General features: G+C 38.3%; 1 protein-coding gene across 1 annotated transcript; it reads left to right on the top strand.

The window, feature by feature from the left end:
• Positions 1-2,315: 2,315 nt before the first annotated feature.
• lmo2 (LIM domain only 2 (rhombotin-like 1)) lies at positions 2,316-5,683 on the top strand. The gene is made up of 3 exons (XM_063004573.1): positions 2,316-2,840; positions 4,820-5,035; positions 5,262-5,683. The coding sequence occupies exons 1-3, from the start codon at positions 2,800-2,802 to the stop codon at positions 5,482-5,484; spliced, it is 480 nt and encodes a 159-aa protein (XP_062860643.1). The 5' UTR covers positions 2,316-2,799; the 3' UTR covers positions 5,485-5,683.
• Positions 5,684-19,739: the final 14,056 nt, after the last annotated feature.

Genomic DNA, 19,739 nt, shown 5'->3' with positions numbered 1-19,739 from the left:
AAATTAGAACTGCTTTTCTACCAAACTATACAAAATTTTCAGAAAAACTGGGACATTTTGTTATAAGCAATAAAAAGAAGAATGTGTGATTTGTTAATTCTCTTGAATCTTTATTTAACTGATAAAAGTAGAAAAAACTGATTTCCAATGATTTCACTGATAAACTTCATTGTACAGTATGTTGTAAATAAACACATTTACAATTTGATGCCTGCAACACACTCCAAAACAGCTGGGACAGAGGCATGTTTACCTCTGTGTTCCATTACCTTTCCTATAAATGAGACTTTTTAATGGTTTGAGAACTAAGGATACTACTAGTTTTGCAAGCAGAATTCTCCATACTTGCTTGATACAAGAAATGATGTACAGCTTCTCCTTATGTATTAGGGTTTCAGGTTGCATTTCTTGATGCAACACTCGAATGTGTACGGTGACAATGGATTTTTTTAAGTACTTAAGTATGTGGCAGGGTCAAGCACATTCAATAGTGGTTTCTGACTATGCCCTACACAGACTGAGATTCCCTAAATCTTTTCACAATATTATGAACATCAGAGGGTAAGACTAAATTATTTGCTTTGAAAAATGTTCTTCTTTAGTTGATTGGCAATTCTCTCTTGAAGTTTGGCATATCATTGCTTGTATAGATTAAGCCTTTGTTGGATCCCTTTTTTCATACCCAGTCATGATTCCCTCACTTGTTACTATTACTATTACCTATTACTATTACCTGCTTATTGTGAAACGCTGTAACTTGAAGCTTTTCACTCTTGTTTTGCCTTTGTCCCAGCTTTTTTGGAGTGTGTTGCAGGCATCAAATTCTAAATGTGTTGATATTTTTAAAAATTAAGCTGATCACTGAAAACACTGGAAATCTTTTTTTTTTTCTACTTTTATTAGTTAAATAAAAATTCAGAAGAATTAACAAATCCAAAATTCTTCTTTTTATTACATTTTACAAAATGTACCAACTTTTCTAAATGGGTTTGTAGTACCAAAAGCATTTTGTTGGGGTATACCAAGATGAGCCAGTACTACATACATGCATTTCTCATAGTACTTTATACCAAACTCTTTATTTCCCCTTAGTAGAAGGGAGGGGTTAAAAAGCACTAAGCTGGTTGTTTTATCTCCAACTGTTGACAGTTGCCTTCTTCTCTAAACCCACAAAGCTCTGGCAACAGATAAGAAATGAGTTTTTTTTATCTAACAATATTTGATTGATGGGGGGGGGGGGGGGGGGGACGTTGTGTGGTGTGCGTAGCTAACAAAATGTACTTACCACAGTAACTGAAAATGGTGAAATGATAAATTAATTTAGCTTCAATTTATGTTATGTAAGGTCCAGCACCAACAGAAAATCCTAAGTGCAAGGCAGAAATACACACTGGACAGGATGTAGTCTAGAAAATCAAATCCATTATCTTTAACTTTAAATGGTAAAAGGGATACAGAAATAACCCAACTGTACATAAGGAAAACATGCCTACACCTCACATGCAGTATCTAAAGTCAAAAATTGCCTATATTTTACATATAGATTTTACTAAAAAAGGTAAATGTTTTACTTAGTTTAAAATGTTTAAAATGTGTACGTGAGCCCACCACCTCTGAGATTTGGGTTCTAATTTGTTGATCGGCTGGGCATCTACACAATAATTATTGGCTATATCGGGAAGGGGGTTAGTAGGGATGGCCAAGACCCTACAATTAGCGTATTCCTGCCCTGCGTCCAGTGTTTCCTGGTGGAACCAGGCCTATCGGGTCCCTGAACACGGACAAAGCTTTTTGAAGTTTATGAAAATAAGATGAAATACAATTTTATTTATTACAGCCCCCTTAATTTATACCATACACTTTTGCCTTTTCACTTCACTTTTTGTAGTGAATATTGTGAACCGACTTGACCATGTCATCTGCAAGGGGGTTGCGACATTGTCATGAGTAGCGCTATAATTACATTACATAACATATGCTATACACTACATAACATATGCTATACTCCAGTAGAAATCAATTCAATCCGTTAGTTTTTAAATAAGAAAATAAACTGGTATTTACAGTGTTGTGAATAAGTACCTGAATATGTTTTAATTGTCTATTAACTGCCACGTTAAATGATTTTCGTATACAAAATAAGGTAAACTTTAGTGAAGTTAAGACGCATTTGTACCAAAGGTAATTTTTTATATTGTATATTAATTTTTAAATATAATAATAACACGCGCGCGAGAGCGAGTGAGTGACCTACTGTCTCATACGTGCTCTGAAGTCAATGGGCCGTAAAATCTTGGTCTCTTGCTGCTCAGTAAGAGCGCTATTTCCTCTCATTGTCAAGCGGTCGTGAGCAGGAAGCGGGAAATGAAAACAGATAGCCTCCTGAGGGCTGGGTCTCTTAAAATGCCATGAGTCCACATGCAGAGTCAGAACATTAGCACAGCACACCAGATGGAAACTTGTAGTTAAATCGTCAGTTCTTACTTCTGGACAACCGAGGACCTGCGCCAGTGGTGTGAATCAAATTTTATTTTTAGCCTGAAAGCGAAACTATTTGTTATATTGTTGAGCTGCAACATTTTCCGAAAAAAAATAAAGGACACTGAATTTGACAGCACACTGTCGACCATAATTTCAAAGACAGCGAGCGAGCACTGAGCATCCTTTGTAGCGCAACAGAGCTCTACTGAAATCTGTAAAACATGGACGAAGTAGCGGAAATTCTCTGAGGTGTTTACGTTCTCGCAAAAAACACAGTAGTTTGAGTCCTGCTATATAACCAAGGCTGACCAATTTAAAATGGCATCTACAATCGAGAGGAAAACCCTGGAGGCTAACGAGTAAGTTGCTGTTTGTTTTTATAATTGTTTTATAATAGTAGGCTACATTGTACACTGTAGTTGTGTGTAGGCCTCTTAAGTCAGCGTTTAAGCGATACCAAACACTTGAAACAGCGACAGGTGCATAACAGTGTGGAATTGTTGCTACCTTACTTTACAGTTTCGTAGCTGCGGTTTACGACCCGTTAACACGCAAATAAAAGGATCAGTGTTTCGACATTTGTATTTTTTCTGAAGAACAACATTGTGCATTACGTCAAAATAATTAATTAAAGTAAATAATGCAGGAGAGAAATTAAAGTGCTAAAACAGACAATGAATAAATAATAATGAAATTAATGTCAAAGTAAATGTTAATGTAAGATACACAGTTTTTTTTGCATTTACATATTCCAACTCAAAAATTATTTTGGTGATGTGAATACAACCCTAAATCCAAAAAAGCTGGGACGTATGAGAAAAAAAACGCAGTGCATCTTACATTTGCTTTGACAATAATTGCAGACAGTATGAACTCAGTATATTACATGTTTTGTATGTTCAACATAATTTCATTCAATATACATTCATTTCTGCATTTCAGGCAACCCATTACAAAAAAGTTGGGATGGTAAAGCATGAACCATTTTCTAGTGTAGTAGTTATTCCTTCTCACAACACTTAAAAACATTTTGGCACAGAGGATACCAAGCGATGAAGTTTTTCAGGTTGTATTTTGTCCCATTTTTTTTGCAAACAGGTCTTAAGGTGTGCAACAGTACAAGGTTGTCATTGTTGCATTTTTAGTTTATAAATTGTCCACGCATTCTCTATCAAGGTCAGGAGTGCAGACAGTCCATTATTCATACCCTCTCCTTTTGCAGCAAGGTCTTTGTAATGTGTGCAGCATGTGGTTTTGCACTGTCTTGTTGAAAAACGTCCCTGGAAAAGATGTCTTCTTGAAGACAGCATATGTTGCTCTAAAATCTCAATGTCCTTTCTTAATGGCGACATGACAGAAGTGTAAATTATCATTGCATAGGTCACTGACACAATCCCATACCATGATAGACCCTGGCTTTTCGTCTTTGGTCCTCAGCACACGCCGTCCATTTAAAAAAAAAAAAGATCTGGAATATTTGTCTGACCACAATACATGTTTCCACTGTGTGAATGTCCATCCCAGATACCTTCAAGCCCAGAGAACTTGATGTACAGGTCAAGTGGCATTAGTTATTGTAACTTCAAATAGGGTTGCCAAAGTAATTCCTTGCCCATGTGGTTATATCAGCTGTTGATAAATGATGGTTCTTGATGCAGTGTCATCACTGATGTGGTTCTAGAGGGATTAGATATCATATGTGTTTAGCTTAGGTTTGCACTCTTGCACTGAAGTTTTTTTGTTTACTAATATTATGCACTGTAGGGGGAAAAATTCATTCCAATCTTTTTTTTAAGGAACATTGTTTTTAAACATTTCAATAATTTTCTTACACATTTGTTGACAAACTAGAGATCCTTTGTCCCTCAAGGACTTTCAACCAAATCATGATTACAATCACTTGTTGACATCAACTGTTTAAATAAATATAATTTAGTATTTTCTTACCTCATTACTAAGCCCTAAATTGCCCCATCCCAGCTTGACAAGACAAAAAAATTTATTTCTTGATTTCATACTGTCTGAAATGAACTAAAACCTCAATATAAGAATATTTTATTTGCATTTTCCATACCGTCCCAATTGACACTTTTTGAGTGTATAGCAGGTGCACTGAAATAGACAGCATTTTATGTTCTGCAGAGTTACTAAATTGGTCATAAGTGATTAATTTCTTCTATTATGTGCTGACTTAGCTGATAAGGAGGTGCATGTAAATAAATGTACTTACTTTATCTAACAGTGTCAAGTTGAGTATAGTGAGTTGTCAAACGGTCATATGCCAGGACCACACCATTTCGACCTCAAAGAATAAAAGATGTATTTAACTCTTCCACAGAGAACCAGTCGATGAGGTCCTGCAGATGCCTCCATCAATGCTAACATGTGGTGGTTGTCAGCAAAACATCGGAGACCGCTTTTTCCTCAAGGCCCTAGAGCAGTATTGGCACGAGGATTGCCTAAGCTGTGACCTTTGCAGCTGCCGACTGGGAGAGGTTGGCCGGAGACTCTACTATAAACTAGGAAGGAAGCTGTGTCGAAGAGACTACCTCAGGTAAGATTAAATTCTTTTTTATTCTGAGATCATTGATTTCAATCTGTTGAAATCACTTACAGACAAGAACAGCAGGCAAGAGGGAGCATTAATAATAATTTAATAAAAAGTTTTATGTATACTTTATTTTTATCTGCATGTTAAAACATCTGATTTTGCCACCTTATACAATTTGTATATGATTGCAAATAAAATAAAAAAACTAATGACAAACTGTTTTTTGCAGACTGTTTGGACAGGATGGATTATGCTCTTCCTGTGAGAAGAGAATTCGTGCCTTTGAAATGACCATGCGAGTGCGTGACAAAGTGTACCACCTTGAGTGTTTCAAGTGTGCAGCCTGTCAAAAGCACTTCTGCGTTGGAGACCGCTATCTGCTCATCAACACAGACATTGTGTGTGAGCAGGACATTTTTGAGTGGACTAAACTCAACAACAGTATGGTGTAATGTTTCAAAGCTTTTCCTGCTTTGCAATTTTCATCACTGACTTTTTTGGAATGTATTGTTAAAGTGGAAAATGTCTGTTTCCTTCAGTCCATCAACATTTTGCTAAGACTGATTAAAAAACTTTCTTCTGGGAAAATCAAAAGTATGTTTTTGATGTAAAATGCAATAATATCACACAGTGATGCTGTTTTTGCAGATAGTTATATGCACTTAACTTCAGGTAAGTAAGAAGTTGTGTGTGTTTTTAATGTGTCACACTTATGTGTATCCATTTTCTATAATAATAAAGATCATAACAAAAAAATTTTTAATGGTCACTAATCTGTTACAAGTTTTACAGTTACTGCAACTGTTTTACTAGTTAAAGATCTGTTTAACAATTATAAAGTTGTATGTGTACATTTTTACTAGCTACATTTCTCTGTTTAATTAAAGATATTTTGAAATCATATCAATCTTAATGGCTACTTGCCTTTTCCTACAGTCACTGGGGGCAGCTTAGGATTCCTGTGGGGTGAACGTCCCTCTGCTTTTTTTGGGTGATCATGTGGAGTGTAATATCTACTACTATACTTATGCACTCACTGTTTTATCGTATCTCCGCTTTGGGCTGATTTGGTTAATATTCATATTTTTCCACTTCGCAGGTTAGGAGCTTCTAGGTGTGACACTGCGACCTACTCCATTACAGAAGTATCAAGCAGGAATGGGCAAAAAAAACCAAAAAAAACTGCAACACTTAGTATCCTCAGTTCACAAATGATTAAAAACTATAAATAATAGGTTAGCATTGAGTTTTTTTATTATAGATACAGCTGGCTTACATTCTGCCAAGTCAGTTCATTCTAATGTATTAAATAAAATTTGATTATCAGAAATAGACTGAAACCTATAGCTAAATCTGGTGAATTACTTTTCCTTTGATTATACTCTAAGCACACATGTAAATTTCATCTCTAATGACACTGCAATTAACATAACAATACAAATTGTTGTAAAAAAGAAAAGAAAAACGTTACAATGAAAACCTACTACTAGGTAACTAATGTGTTAAGACCAACAAGAAATAGAGAATCTATTGGATAAATGTGCACTTTAAAGTAATCTACAGGCATTGAATAACACTAATGTCAAATGAAAGCATAAACAACATAAGAAATGACAACATTTAGCTTAAATTACTTATATAATTAGCATTGTTTGCTTACCATCTTTAGAATATCAATGCATAACTGCAAAACACTAAATGTGTTTTGGCTTAAACCTTAATGTTTTACTGGCAGTATACCACCAGGAGAGGGCAGCAGTTAAATTGTGCGAAATATTCATCGCTATTCATATTAATATACCCTGATGCATAACCCAATTACATTTCAGCTTCAGACCTTACATTCTTCTTAGGTATTTTCTGAAAGAGACTGAAAGTAATACTTTTTCTTAATAAGTCACTCCATTTGCATGCAGCATAGCACTGCAATGCCATCAAATACCTTCCTTCTTAGACATTTGGATCTCAATACAGAGACACTGCATTATCTCATTTTGAAACATTTTGTTTATCCAGGTACTGGAAAAATGTTTTAGACCCATGTTCCTAAAACTGCATTATTTGTTAAACAATGCAACGAGAATTCCTAAATGGCTTAATAATGTGCATGGGTATGCCTTTTGTGTGTTGTTACTAACTGGTTGTTTACTGTTGGCCTACCAATTTAGTTGTTACTCATTTACATCCTGATTTTTTATTCAGACACAGCCTTTGTAAACCAGGAATGTGTGGCTTTGGTCCTGTGGGTTTGATGCAGTATTTTGCTCTCATGGTTTGTTTCTCCAACTGGGTTCTTCCTTTTAATAATACTGTTTTTACTAGGGGTTAGTCTTATGCTATATTTTAAAAAGCACTATACACAAAAATGTTATTTGGGGTTAAGATGGAATTAAAAACAGAACAAAACTAAGTACTGGTAAATTGCTGTGCAGGCAGGTGTGTTTGACTGCATAAACTTTGCTGTTATTATTTGGGTATTTTTGTGTAGTCCTTCTGTTGCACACCCTTGCACAAGCACATGGACAGTACCATTCCTGAGAAATAGAAAAATAGCAGCAATTTGGCTTCTTGGCTGAACTGTGTGTACTCTGATGTGTCTCTACAGATTATACTGTGACACTGATAGATTATATTTATTCTGTATATTCTCACTAAACAAAGCTGCTTATGCAGTTTATGACAGGAAAATTGACAAAAATCATTTTAATGTAAGAAAGGTTCCAAATAAACATGATCAGTTTGTAAAAGAAAGGTACACCAGATTCTTTAAATAAACAAGACACAGCACAAAAACTAAAACAACCAATTATTTTACCACAACTTTCTCCACAAAATGTACTATATTCTAATGTATACTGTTGCCACGATATGGATTTACATGTAGTGTAAAAAGATGGGACTCACACTGTAATTTTCCAGCAGCCCCAGATATGTCACTATCTTTAGCATCTGTCACTAGCTGTCACGCTTTGAGCCTCTGTGTGTGCTCCTGAGGTGCCACGCCCCCCTCTCCATGAGCACACTCTGTCTCCTGCCACACCCCATTCCTGATTGGCTCTTCTGGGCTAATTAGCTCCAGCTGCTCCTAATAAAAGGAGGCAGCTTCTCCACAGACTCTGAGAACTATTGAACTGAACTGGGTTTATGGTGTGGAACTCTGTTTGGACTTCTATGGTGACTTTGGTTTGGTTTTACTTGGACTCTGTTTGAAGGTTTGTGCTTAGCTTGTGTTTCTAGCCATTTGCTTAGCTTGTGACTAGCCATGTGCTTAGCTTATGTTACTAGCCGTGTGCTTAGCTTATGTTACTAGTAGTGATGGGCTGATGAAGCCTCGTGAAGCCTTGACGCTTTCCATCAAATTGGTTCGAGAAAAGGTTCATTTCTCGAGGCTTCATTTGCACACAAACCCCCCCCCTGCTGGTCAAAACTATTATTGTCATTTCAACTGATGTGATGACCCCTGCCTCCCATGCAAGTGTTAACATGGGAATAATCACTGCCAAGAATAGAAATAAAAACATCTTAATATGATTTTGTGTGGTTAATTCATCCATCCATCCATTCATGATTTCATATATGATTTTTGTTAAGTGGGAAAAAGTAATATAGGTCTATTCATGTTTAAATTTTAGTTGTGTTTAGTTAGGATTGTGTTTGTGAATACTGGTGAGATGGACTTTATTCATTTTTATTTAGAAACAGTATTTTTTCCACTGTGCTTGGACTTTGATAGGACCTCTCCAGCTTTTGAAAAAACCCTTTCACATAAATCGCGCCAGTACTCGAACCACTTCCTGAACCGGCGAGGCTTCACACGTCATCCGTGACGTCACTTGTTCTTAAAGAAGCAAGCCTCGATACGCGCTTCACGAAAGACTTACTAGATTTCTCGACACACGCTCCGAAGCCTCGGCACAGTACGACCCATCACTAGTTACTAGCCGTGTGCTTAGCTTATGTTACTAGCCGTGTGCTTAGCTTGTGTTACTAGCCGTGTGCTTAGCTTATGTTACTAGCCGTGTGCTTAGGTTGTGTTACTATGTAAATAGCACTTGTCTTCATTAATAAATATATCCTTGCTTTAGTTCACATCTCTGCGTGTGTGTCCGCCCTTTTGTCTAGCCGTAGACCCCCTTGTGACACTAGCATAGCACTTATCATTAGTTGGGTTGGAAACCATATCAAACAACTAATAACACAGCTACAGAAATAACACTCGCTCAACTTCTTAATAATGTCACTCGCCAGCCTATCAAACTGCAACTGATCCCTCCTAATCAACAGGAAGGTGTGCCAACTTCCTGTAGTTCCCATGAGCCTCCATGCTTTTTAAGCCTGAAAAGTACATTATAATTGAACCTGTATCACATGTAGGGGGTTTGTCCTCCATGTTTCACTTAATTCTACCATATTTCTGCTACATCAGCACTGAAAGCTTTAAGGTAGAATTAGTGACACAGGCAGAGCACAAGAATGGGCCATAGCAGTAGAGAAACAATAGAGAGACACATACGCAATATGAATGCACTATATAAACCATCCTGTCAAAGGTAAGCAGTAGGTAAAAAGGTAGGTAGCAGAAGGTAAAAACTGCTAAAGCTACATTAAGGCAAGAAGACAGCATGAGCTTTCTGCCCTTACATTTCAGAACCCTGGTGGCACAAAGTTAAATTAACAGGCCCTCATTACCAGTTATAGATGTGGTCTGCTTCCTGAGGTTCACACTAAATTAACCTATTTAAATGACTTTCTAGACCATATTATTGATCTCTTGATCCTGGAAACACCCAATGGAAATAAATCAAGCCAGACTGTCATCGGATAAACAGACTCAAAGGGTGTACAGTGATTGACCCACAGCTGCCCGACGAACAAGCTGGCTTTCGAAGTGGCAGATCTACAACAGACCAGGTGACCCTCCTGTGCCACGACATAGAGAACAGTTTCCAGGCAGGTGAGAAAGCTGGGGCCATCTTCCTGGATCTCACAGCTGCCTACGACACTGTCTGGCTGCGTGGGCTACATATGAAGCTTCTGGATACCATCCCAGACAAGCACATGGTGAGCTTCATTATGGAGATGCTGAGCAACCGCAGCTTCCGGCTATATACCAGCAACGGTCAAAGCAGCAGGGTGAAAAAGCTCAGGAACGGCGTCCCACAGGGTTCAGTGCTGGCACCAATGCTGTTCAACATCTATATCCACGATCTACCCATAACAACATCTCGGAAGTACAGCTACGCAGACGATCTGGCCATCTTACTCAGCAAGCCATCCTGGGAAGCAGTAGAGGAGGGCCTCTCCAAGGACATGGCCATCTTGTCCTCTTACCTGAAGAACTGGCGCCTCAAGCTCAGTGCCGATAAGACTGTAGCAACAATGTTCCACCTATACAACAAGGAAGCAACCCGCGAGATCAACATCATGGTTGACAATGTCCGGCTACAGTCCCAGCCCTCCCCGACGTACCTCGGTGTGAAGCTAGACAGAGCTCTGTCCTTTAAACAACACCTGGAGAGTGTCAAGGCAAAGACCACTGCCCGTGCTGCACTGATACGCTGTCTCGCTGGCACTACATGGGGAGCCAGCACAAAGACACTGCGCATCTCCACTGAGGCACTGGTGTTCCCCACCGCTGAGTATTGTGCCCCGGTCTGGTGCCGTAGCCCCCATGTGAAGAAGCTGGATGTGGCCCTCAACACTGCCCTGCGGACTGTCTCTGGATGCCTACGAGCCACCCCAACCTATCAACTGCCTGTCCTCGCTGGAATAGCCCCGGCAGAGGTCAGACGAGAAGCGGCCATGTTGGCCCTCGCTCGGAAGGCACAGATGAGCGAATCACACCTCCTCCACAAGATCATCACAGAGACACCACAGCGCATGCGCCTCAAGTCCCGACACCCCTTTGCCACACATGCCCAGGAACTGCTCCGCATAACACCAGTTTACATCTCCAAGGCTTCCTGGGTGACGGCAAGATGGAGGGACCAGTGGAAGGCAGCAGGGCCATCTATGCTTCATCACTATATTAAAGATCCAACAGATGTTCCTGGCCAGCACCTCACCCGTAAGGAGTGGACAACCCTTAATCGCCTGAGGACAGGGGTGGGACGCTTTGGAGCAGCGATGCAGAAATGGGGTCTTGCGGACAGTGCCCACTGTGAATGTGGGGACCCATTACAGACAGTGGAACATGTGATGACCAGCTGCCCCAAATTCCGGCCACCGAATGGCGCTCGTGGGCTAATGGATCTGGATGACGAAACACTAGACTGGCTAGCAACAACGGAGCTGAAGGTCTAAGGACATACGCCAGAAGAAGGGTGTACAGTGGTTTGTGCCCTTATTGTGGTGAAGTTGGATGCCAAAGGGCCATTAGTCTCAAAAGACCCATAAAGAAAGTGGTAGGTTGCATTTTCCCCTATGCTCTAGACCACTTTCCCAACATATCATTAACGTTAAGCTGAAATAACATAACTGTAAATGTTGCAGGGATTGTTAGTGTTATAGTGTTGGGTCTTCCATGGCTCAAAAAGCACAACCCCAACATACCCTGATAAGGGTAGTTGGATGGGCAAAGAACTGCTCGGACCATTGTCTCAGTTACTGTTAAACTGCACTGAAATTGAAAAGACATAAAGCATTTCTTTCTCTATTTGTGTGTATCTAGACTTTGTGTCTGTTAGTGACCTGGACAAAAATGCGATAGGCTGGTCATTTTGCAAGAGCATGACACCAAGATCCGAACTTGCATTGCAAAAAAATTGCTGCAGTGGATCAAAGAACTTCAGCACTGGCAGTTAAGAGCACAAAGTCTTTAGCATGTCAAAAGCCTTCTGCTGTGCTGGTTGCCATGTAAACTTCACATCACTTGTTAGCAACTGCCACAGTGGGGCGCCCACCTCACAAAGATTTGGAATAAACTTGGACAACTAAGTCACAAAGCCCAGAAAGCTACAAACTTCATTTTTATTGGTTGGCATGCACTGGACCACGTCAACTTTTGATGAGTCTGGTTTTAGACTATCTGCTGTTGTGAGATGTCCCACAAGTGGTACTCAAGACTGATTTTTGACATAAAAGTTACATATCAGTCAAAAATTTTTATTACACATACATAAGCATACATATTTCTATGGGCCACACATATATGTCAATATATGAAATTGTTCCACTTTAGAAGTCTTGGGCATACTTTTCTGGGCCTGCTGATTTCCTAGTGCGTATTTTCCTCAGCTCACCTCTGACCTGGTCTGCAGTGATGATAGGTGGGGGGGGGGGGGCTGTGCTGACATCCTGAGGGAGGTGTGCAAAAGTAGCTGTGGCAGGAAGTAAGGGGTTACTGGCTGGATAGACAGAAGTAGTTGGAGCAGGGGTCTGCCAGGGGGAGGTGTGGGGGTAATGGCTGGAAAGACACTAGCAGTTACTTCTGGAACAGGGCAATCAAACTGATTGTAAAAGAGGTTGAGCTTGTTCGCCCACTCCACATTTCCATCTGATGCTCTGTCATTGCCTGTATCCTGTAATGGTCTTCATACCATCCCAGACCTCCCTAATGTGGTTCTCCTGCAGCTTCTGCTCCACCTTCCTCCTGTAAGACTCTTCGGTTAATGCAAACAGATTTTGAGCTTCTTTTGTACGCTCCTTAGCTCCTCCTGGTTTCTGTTTTTAAAGGCCCTCTTTTTATTATTCCAAGGCTTGTTGTTAGCATAGCAGCACACAGTTTTAGTAAGAACAACAATGTCCATGCAGAAGTTAAGGTTGTCAGTTACACAATGTGTGATCCCCTTCACACTTCAGTCAATGGAAGCAAAACAGTCCCTGAAAGTCTGTTCGGCCTCCAGAGTCCATTTTCTGAAGGTGTGTGTAGTTGTGGGTTGTCTTTTAACAAGGTTTGTACTGTGGCTGTAAGAAGACATGGTTGTGGTCAGAATTTCCCCAGTGGGGGCAACAGGGTGGTGGTGCATGCATCTTTTACATTATTATAGAAAATATCAGTTGACATATTTTTTTCTTGCAGGGCAGTCTACACACTGATAAAACGCAGTGAGTGTAAAAGCGAGTTACATTTACTCATTATTTTAATCACTCTTTACTAATCATTAAATATTTTTTATCTCTTCCTAAAGAAGGCCTTTTGCTCTAGACATAAGTAAAAACAGCTGCAGGAACATTCTGCATATCTAATCTTGTAATTAGAAGGCCCTTTTTTTCTTCTCTCAAAAAATAACATGCACAGGAATCCTTAATTTGTGTGAAGCTGTGGAGAGCAAACTGCAGGATGGACCCCAAATCAAGCAATTGATGCACAAAATAGGCCTGCTATTCCTAAATCTGTTTTTCCATGTTTGTCAAAAATCACTTACAGTACAGACCGTGTATTTAAGGGGCAGATGCTTGAGAAAGTAAATAGTGGTATGTACCTTGACTTTGAACTTCGCAATACAATTTTGTAACGTGTTACATGTTTGCAAATAAATATTGGTAAGGTTCCAAGTATCCTGCAGAGTGCTTCATACATCATACATCTGAAACATCTTTTAAACACTTAAGGATGAATTTGATTAAATTAACTCCTGCACAAACTTAATCTGTTGCTTATTGACATGTTTTTCAAATATTCTAAATGGTTTCCTTGCAGGAGACAAGACGCATTTACAGTGGCTAAACATCTGCTCGCTGGGGAATCCCCAGAAGGCTGGCCTCAGAAAATAGATCTCCATTTGTGAACAAAGTCATAAGTTACCTCTGAAAAACTCAGTTTTGATGTAAAGCAGCATGTGCTTATCACCCCCTAATTGGAATTGGAAAGGTTGAATCAGACCATCAAATTAAATTGGCTAAAGTCATCTGTTATGACTTTAGCCAATTTAATTTGATGGTCTGATTCAACCTTTCCAATTCCAATTAGGGGGTGATAAGGTCTAAATCAGGTTTAAGCATTGCCATTAGTGTTCATGTACTGTACATTAGAGGTCGTGCTAACCAACAGAGTTAAGTCCACTAGAAGTGCTGACTGAATTCCTTATAAGAATAACTGCCTCATTCCCCACAATTGGAGGAGTCTTCACGACAGATATATGACCAATTAATTAAATATTTCTGAATTTTGTAAAATTCAACAAGGGTTTAATGTTCACCTTTTTTCCACTTGCCCAGTTGTGCAGGTCACCTGAAAGTTTACTGTGCCAAACCAAATTTCTACTGTCCCAAATAAATCTTTGGATTTTAAAGTGTTATTTAAATATAAATAAGCACATATACTGTAAGCTAATATATTCACTTAGGGCTATGTCTTCTTAAGTAAACATTCTCACAATATACTTTCACTTATTTTATTTTTACTGTAAAAAAGCAAAGGTTTCATAGCACACATGATTTACCCTAAATACATTTTAAATCTAATGTTTGGTAACATTAATTAATGAACATTTTGTAATAGTAATTAATGAACCGTTGTATTTGTGTTAGTTATGCTAAGCAGTGAGTATATCCAGAGAGTGGGAAGGTTGACAGTCTCATTGACTACCTATCGACAACTTTGGCTGCATCCAACTATATAGTAGTAGGCCCCTCTAGGCTTATGAACATTAACTTAATAAGCATTTTAGGGGACACGTTCTTCAAGTTCTTCTCCAATCGAACTTAATTCTCCTTAATTTTACTTCTCTGCTAAAAGCACGTTCTATAGCAGCAGTGGACAGAGGCAGAACCAAAACACACTCGACCACCAGTAGCAGGTTTTTGTGCTGTTTTCTGTGCTCAGCATCCAAAAAGAAACCAGTCCATGCCTTTGCATGTCTTTGCTTGCTGTGTACTTTCTCAGTATCCTACCTCTGAATTGCATTTCTATTTTATTATGAAAGGATTTAAATTATATTTGTAAAAAATCTTATCATTAGCATTTGCAGGCATAAGTTAGCCAGTATTATGTTCTGCAAGCCATGTTGATACAGTACTGGCTACAAAGTTCCAGTTCATTTTTAATTTCAAGGTCTATCTAATGGGAATAGTTGGAAAAACATCTTTCTTTTTTAACCGTGTGATATGCTGTTGTGATTAATTAGGTTAAGGGGGGACTATGTCACAAATCCAGCCCCTCTGTGCTCCCAGAGTTTATGTTTATTGTGTATGTGCCGCACCCCAGCCTCTGGGAGCACATGGTTGAGGAGGCTTTTGTTAATGTTGTCAAGTCTACACTTCCTCATTATGATTGGACTGTAGCCAATGATCCACAGTTATTTAAGGGAGCAGCTGTGGATCATTCGGTGGAGACTATTTTCATGTTTTCATGCTCATGTTGTAGTTTGGTTGTCATGTCATTGGATGTGGATCATGCTCTTGCTTAGAAGTCCTGTTTAGTCTTGTCCATGTTTTGTCTTAGTCTAAGTTCATGTTTAGCTTTAGCATTGTTAATGTGTATTTAGATTATTGTTAGCAGTTAGGGTAGCATTTAGTTTAGCTTTAGCATTGTTCACGTGTTTGTGTCTGGTCTTGTCTTGTGTAACCCTGTGTTGTTTTGTTATTATTAAACTTTGTTAAACATCTCTGCGTGTGTGTCTGCCCCCTCTTGTCACACCTTAGCCCATTCGTTACAGCATTGTTGTAGACAGGGCAGAGAAAGTGCTTTTTCAGTGGGCAGTGATGTTATTTTATGGTGGGTGGTTGTGACATGAACATGTATTATTCAGTTTTTGTTCAGGAATAAGATTTTGTCCACTGTGCTGGAGACAAGTTGAATTCTTTTTACCAACTCGCATGAGACTAAGAAGGCTGGTGTGCATAAACAATTTTAAAGTATGTTTTGTCATAAGACAAAGCATTTAAGGGTTTGATGACAAGATACTCTACACACAGAAATATGATTAACATTAAGAAACAATTTTATAAATGTAAAATATAATTTTAAATGGTGAAAAGCCTATCATTTAACAAAACTTATAAAACGCCATTGATTTATAAGGCAATGCTTATTTTTATAATATTGTTTTTTTTATTTATTATAAAATACTATTTTTTATGGCAAAAGCTTAGTGTTCCCAAACTTCCCCTCCTTTTCTCACTGGCTTTATCCTACTCACTACTTGTTTTGTTTTTTGTTTCTCTCTTTCTGTCAAAGTGTATGCAAAGATTTGCTACTTTTTTATTCAGTCCTTACAGCAGTCACGTGGTTGTGCTAACATAAAGTTTTGGATGTCAGTGGTCATGTGATCATTGTAGAACTCAGATTCAGATTTAGTTTTATGTCCAAATTTAGATTACGAGCCAGGACTTATTTTCCAACATCACTGTCTGACCGTGTACCTTTGGTAATTCGTTTTTCACTTTAAATCCCAAAGTTGAAAAACAAGAAAACGGGTCGTTTTTTGTTTTTAGTTTCAAAAAACAATATTGAAAAACGGGAAAACGGGGCGTTATTCGTGTTTCGTTTTAAGATCAAAAATCAAATAACAAATAAGCAGAAATTGAAAAACGGGTCGTATTTTAATTTTCCAAAATCAAAATTTTTCATCAGTTCAACCAGAAATAAAAGTGCGAGCGCGTGCACGTGCTGAGGTGCGTGTACACGCTTCATATAAAGTGTAAATCAGGTACAAGTGTTGAGAAGACGGAGCAAAAAGTCATAATAACATTACACCGCGTCCCCTGTTATATTACCGTAATACAGGCTTATTTGTTATTTGATTTTCGTACATGTCACGGTGAAGCTATTACATCTAATGCTTCTTTTTAATCAGTGTTCTGCCTATTATTTACCACATAACTTTTTGAAATATATTTGATTGTTGTTGCTCCTTGTTCACTGCAGAGTTAGTTCGTGCAATTTTATAAATTTTTGGATGTTTATTGGCCGAGAACAAGAAATATTGAATCGCCTCGGTTAAGGATTCGAATCTTCGTACTGAATCAGGAATCACGAGTCCGAGATCTCAATTAACCCGGATCCTATGAGTCCTCTGATCGGCCCTGGCTGTGAGTGCACGGAAGATAAGTGATATTTGGATCCATTTTCATGCAGTAAATCAATCGCAATCAAGATGTCAGTACAAGTGACTCAAGTGAACCGAATCACATTACATAGTGACTCAGACTAACCCGAGTCCATAAAATGAACCGAATTTACCACCACTATGTGACATGTACGATTAGTTATGCCTGTATTACAGAACTGAGTCCTATACGGTAATAATAATAGTAATAGGATAAATAGTTCTTGTGTGAATAACAAAGGCAGGAAAAAGTACAGCAGACACAAAAGTCAGAACAGGGGACGCGGTGTAATGTTATTGTAACTTTGTGCTCCGTCTTCTCAACACTTGTACCTGATTTACACTTTATATGAAGCGTGTACACGCACCTCAGCACGTGCACGCGCTCGCTCTTTTATTTCTGGTTGAACTGATGAAAAATGTTGATTTTGGAAAATTAAAATACGACCCGTTTTTCAATTTCTGCTTATTTGTTATTTGATTTTTGATCTTAAAACGAAACACGAATAACGCCCCGTTTTCCCGTTTTTCAGTATTGGTTTTTGAAACGAAAAACAAAAAACGACCCGTTTTCTTGTTTTTCAACTTTGGGATTTAAAGTGAAAAACGAATTACCAAAGGTCAGGGTCCGTGTACCTTTGGTAATTCGTTTTTCACTTTAAATCCCAAAGTTGAAAAACAAGAAAACGGGTCGTTTTTTGTTTTTCGTTTCAAAAACCAATATTGAAAAACGGGAAAACGGGGCGTTATTCGTGTTTCGTTTTAAGATCAAAAATCAAATAACAAATCAGCAGAAATTGAAAAACGGGTCGTATTTTAATTTTCCAAAATCAACATTTTTTATCAGTTCAACCAGAAATAAAAGAGCGAGCACGTGCACGTGCTGAGGTGCGTGTACATGCTTCATATAAAGTGTAAATCAGGTACAAGTGTTGAGAAGACGGAGCACAAAGTCATAATAACGTTACACCGCGTCCCCTGTTCTGACTTTTGTGTCTGCTGTACTTTTTCCTGCCCTTGTAATTCACACAAGAACTATTTATCCTAAAAAAAAAAAATAGGGGGCTATTCTAAGAAAAAGAATGCTGCATTATTTTTTACGTTATTATTATTACATTTACATTTTCAGCATTTAGCAGACGCTTTTATCCAAAGCGACTTACACAGTGAGCGGAACACGATGAGCAATTGAGGGTTAAGGGCCTTGCTCAGGGACCCAACAGTGGCAACTTGGTGGCGTCGGGGCTTGAACCGGCAACCTTCTGTTTACTAGTCCAGTACCTTAACCACTGAGCTATTACCGTATAGGACTCAGTTCTGTAATACAGGCATAACTAATCGTACATGTCACATAGTGGTGGTAAATTCGGTTCATTTTATGGACTCGGGTTAGTCTGAGTCACTCAGTAATGTGATTCGGTTCACTTGAGTCACTTGTACTGACATCTTGATTGGGATCCAGATCTCACTTGTCTTCCGTGCACTCACAGCCAGGGCCGATCAGAGGACTCATAGGATCCGGGTTAATTGAGATCTCGGACTCGTGATTCCTGATTCAGTACGAAGATTCGAATCCTTAACCGAGGCGATTCAATTATTCTTGTTCTCGGCCAATAAACATCCAAAAATTAATAAAATTGCACGAACTAACTCTGCAGTAAACAAGGAGCAACAACAATTAAATATATTTCAAAAAGTAATTTGGTAAATAATAAGCAGAACGCTGATTAAAAAAAAGCATTAGATGTAATAGTTTCACCGTGACATGTACGATTAGTTCTTATTACAGAATCGAGTTCTATACGGTAATATAACAGGGGACGCGGTGTAACGTTATTATGACTTTGTGCTCCGTCTTCTCTACACTTGTACCTGATTTACACTTTATATGAAGCATGTACACGCACCTCAGCACGTGCACGCGCTCGCTCTTTTATTTCTGGTTGAACTGATAAAAAATGTTGATTTTGGAAAATTAAAATACGACCCGTTTTTCAATTTCTGCTTATTTGTTATTTGATTTTTGATCTTAAAACAAAAAACGAATAACGCCCCGTTTTCTTGTTTTTCAACTTTGGGATTTGAGATGAAAAACGAATTACCAAAGGTACACGGACCCTCTGTGTAGACAACTGGAGCTACTTTGCACACAACCAGTCAAACCATGTGTTTATAGACCTGGCTGTGTTTTTAGGGGCATGATAATGTTAAAAGAAAAATGGAATTTCTCCAAACTGTTGCCACCATGTTAAAAGCATATTATTTCCCTTATCTAACTTTTTATACACCTGTTGGCAATAGATGTGGCAAAAACAGCTAAATTCAATAAATAGGAGGTGTGTCCACATACTTTTGTCCATACAGTGCATCTACAAAGTGTCCCTTAATCATTGAGTCAATGCTATTGTTTAAAAAAAATAGCAATTTATATGCTTAAAAACACATTATATTAAATAAATTTTACAAAAAGATAAATTGCTGTAAATAGTATTTAGGTAATACTAGTCTCAACTTTGTGGAAATATGCATATTGTAAAAGAGAATAGGATTGTTCGCATTATTTATTACATTTTAAAGGTAATATTTGAATTACTTAGAATGAATTTATTTAATTATAGAAATTTTAAAATTTGTATTTAAAGAAGATAAATTTGAGAACACTAAAATAAAATGCTTGGCTTCTTTATGTCAGTAAATCTGAAGAATTTTCACACCAC

The sequence above is a fragment of the Trichomycterus rosablanca genome, chromosome 11, assembly GCF_030014385.1.
Source record: "Trichomycterus rosablanca isolate fTriRos1 chromosome 11, fTriRos1.hap1, whole genome shotgun sequence".
Classification (NCBI taxonomy): domain Eukaryota; kingdom Metazoa; phylum Chordata; class Actinopteri; order Siluriformes; family Trichomycteridae; genus Trichomycterus; species Trichomycterus rosablanca.
This window is presented reverse-complemented; position numbering and strand designations above follow the sequence as displayed.

Coding starts and splice junctions, on each gene's coding strand:
- lmo2 (XM_063004573.1), top strand. CDS start 2,800: ATGGCATCTACAATCGAGAGGAAAACCCTGGAGGCTAACGA. Junction 2,841..4,819: donor AAAACCCTGGAGGCTAACGA/GTAAGTTGCTGT, acceptor ACTCTTCCACAG/AGAACCAGTCGATGAGGTCC. Junction 5,036..5,261: donor TGTCGAAGAGACTACCTCAG/GTAAGATTAAAT, acceptor TGTTTTTTGCAG/ACTGTTTGGACAGGATGGAT.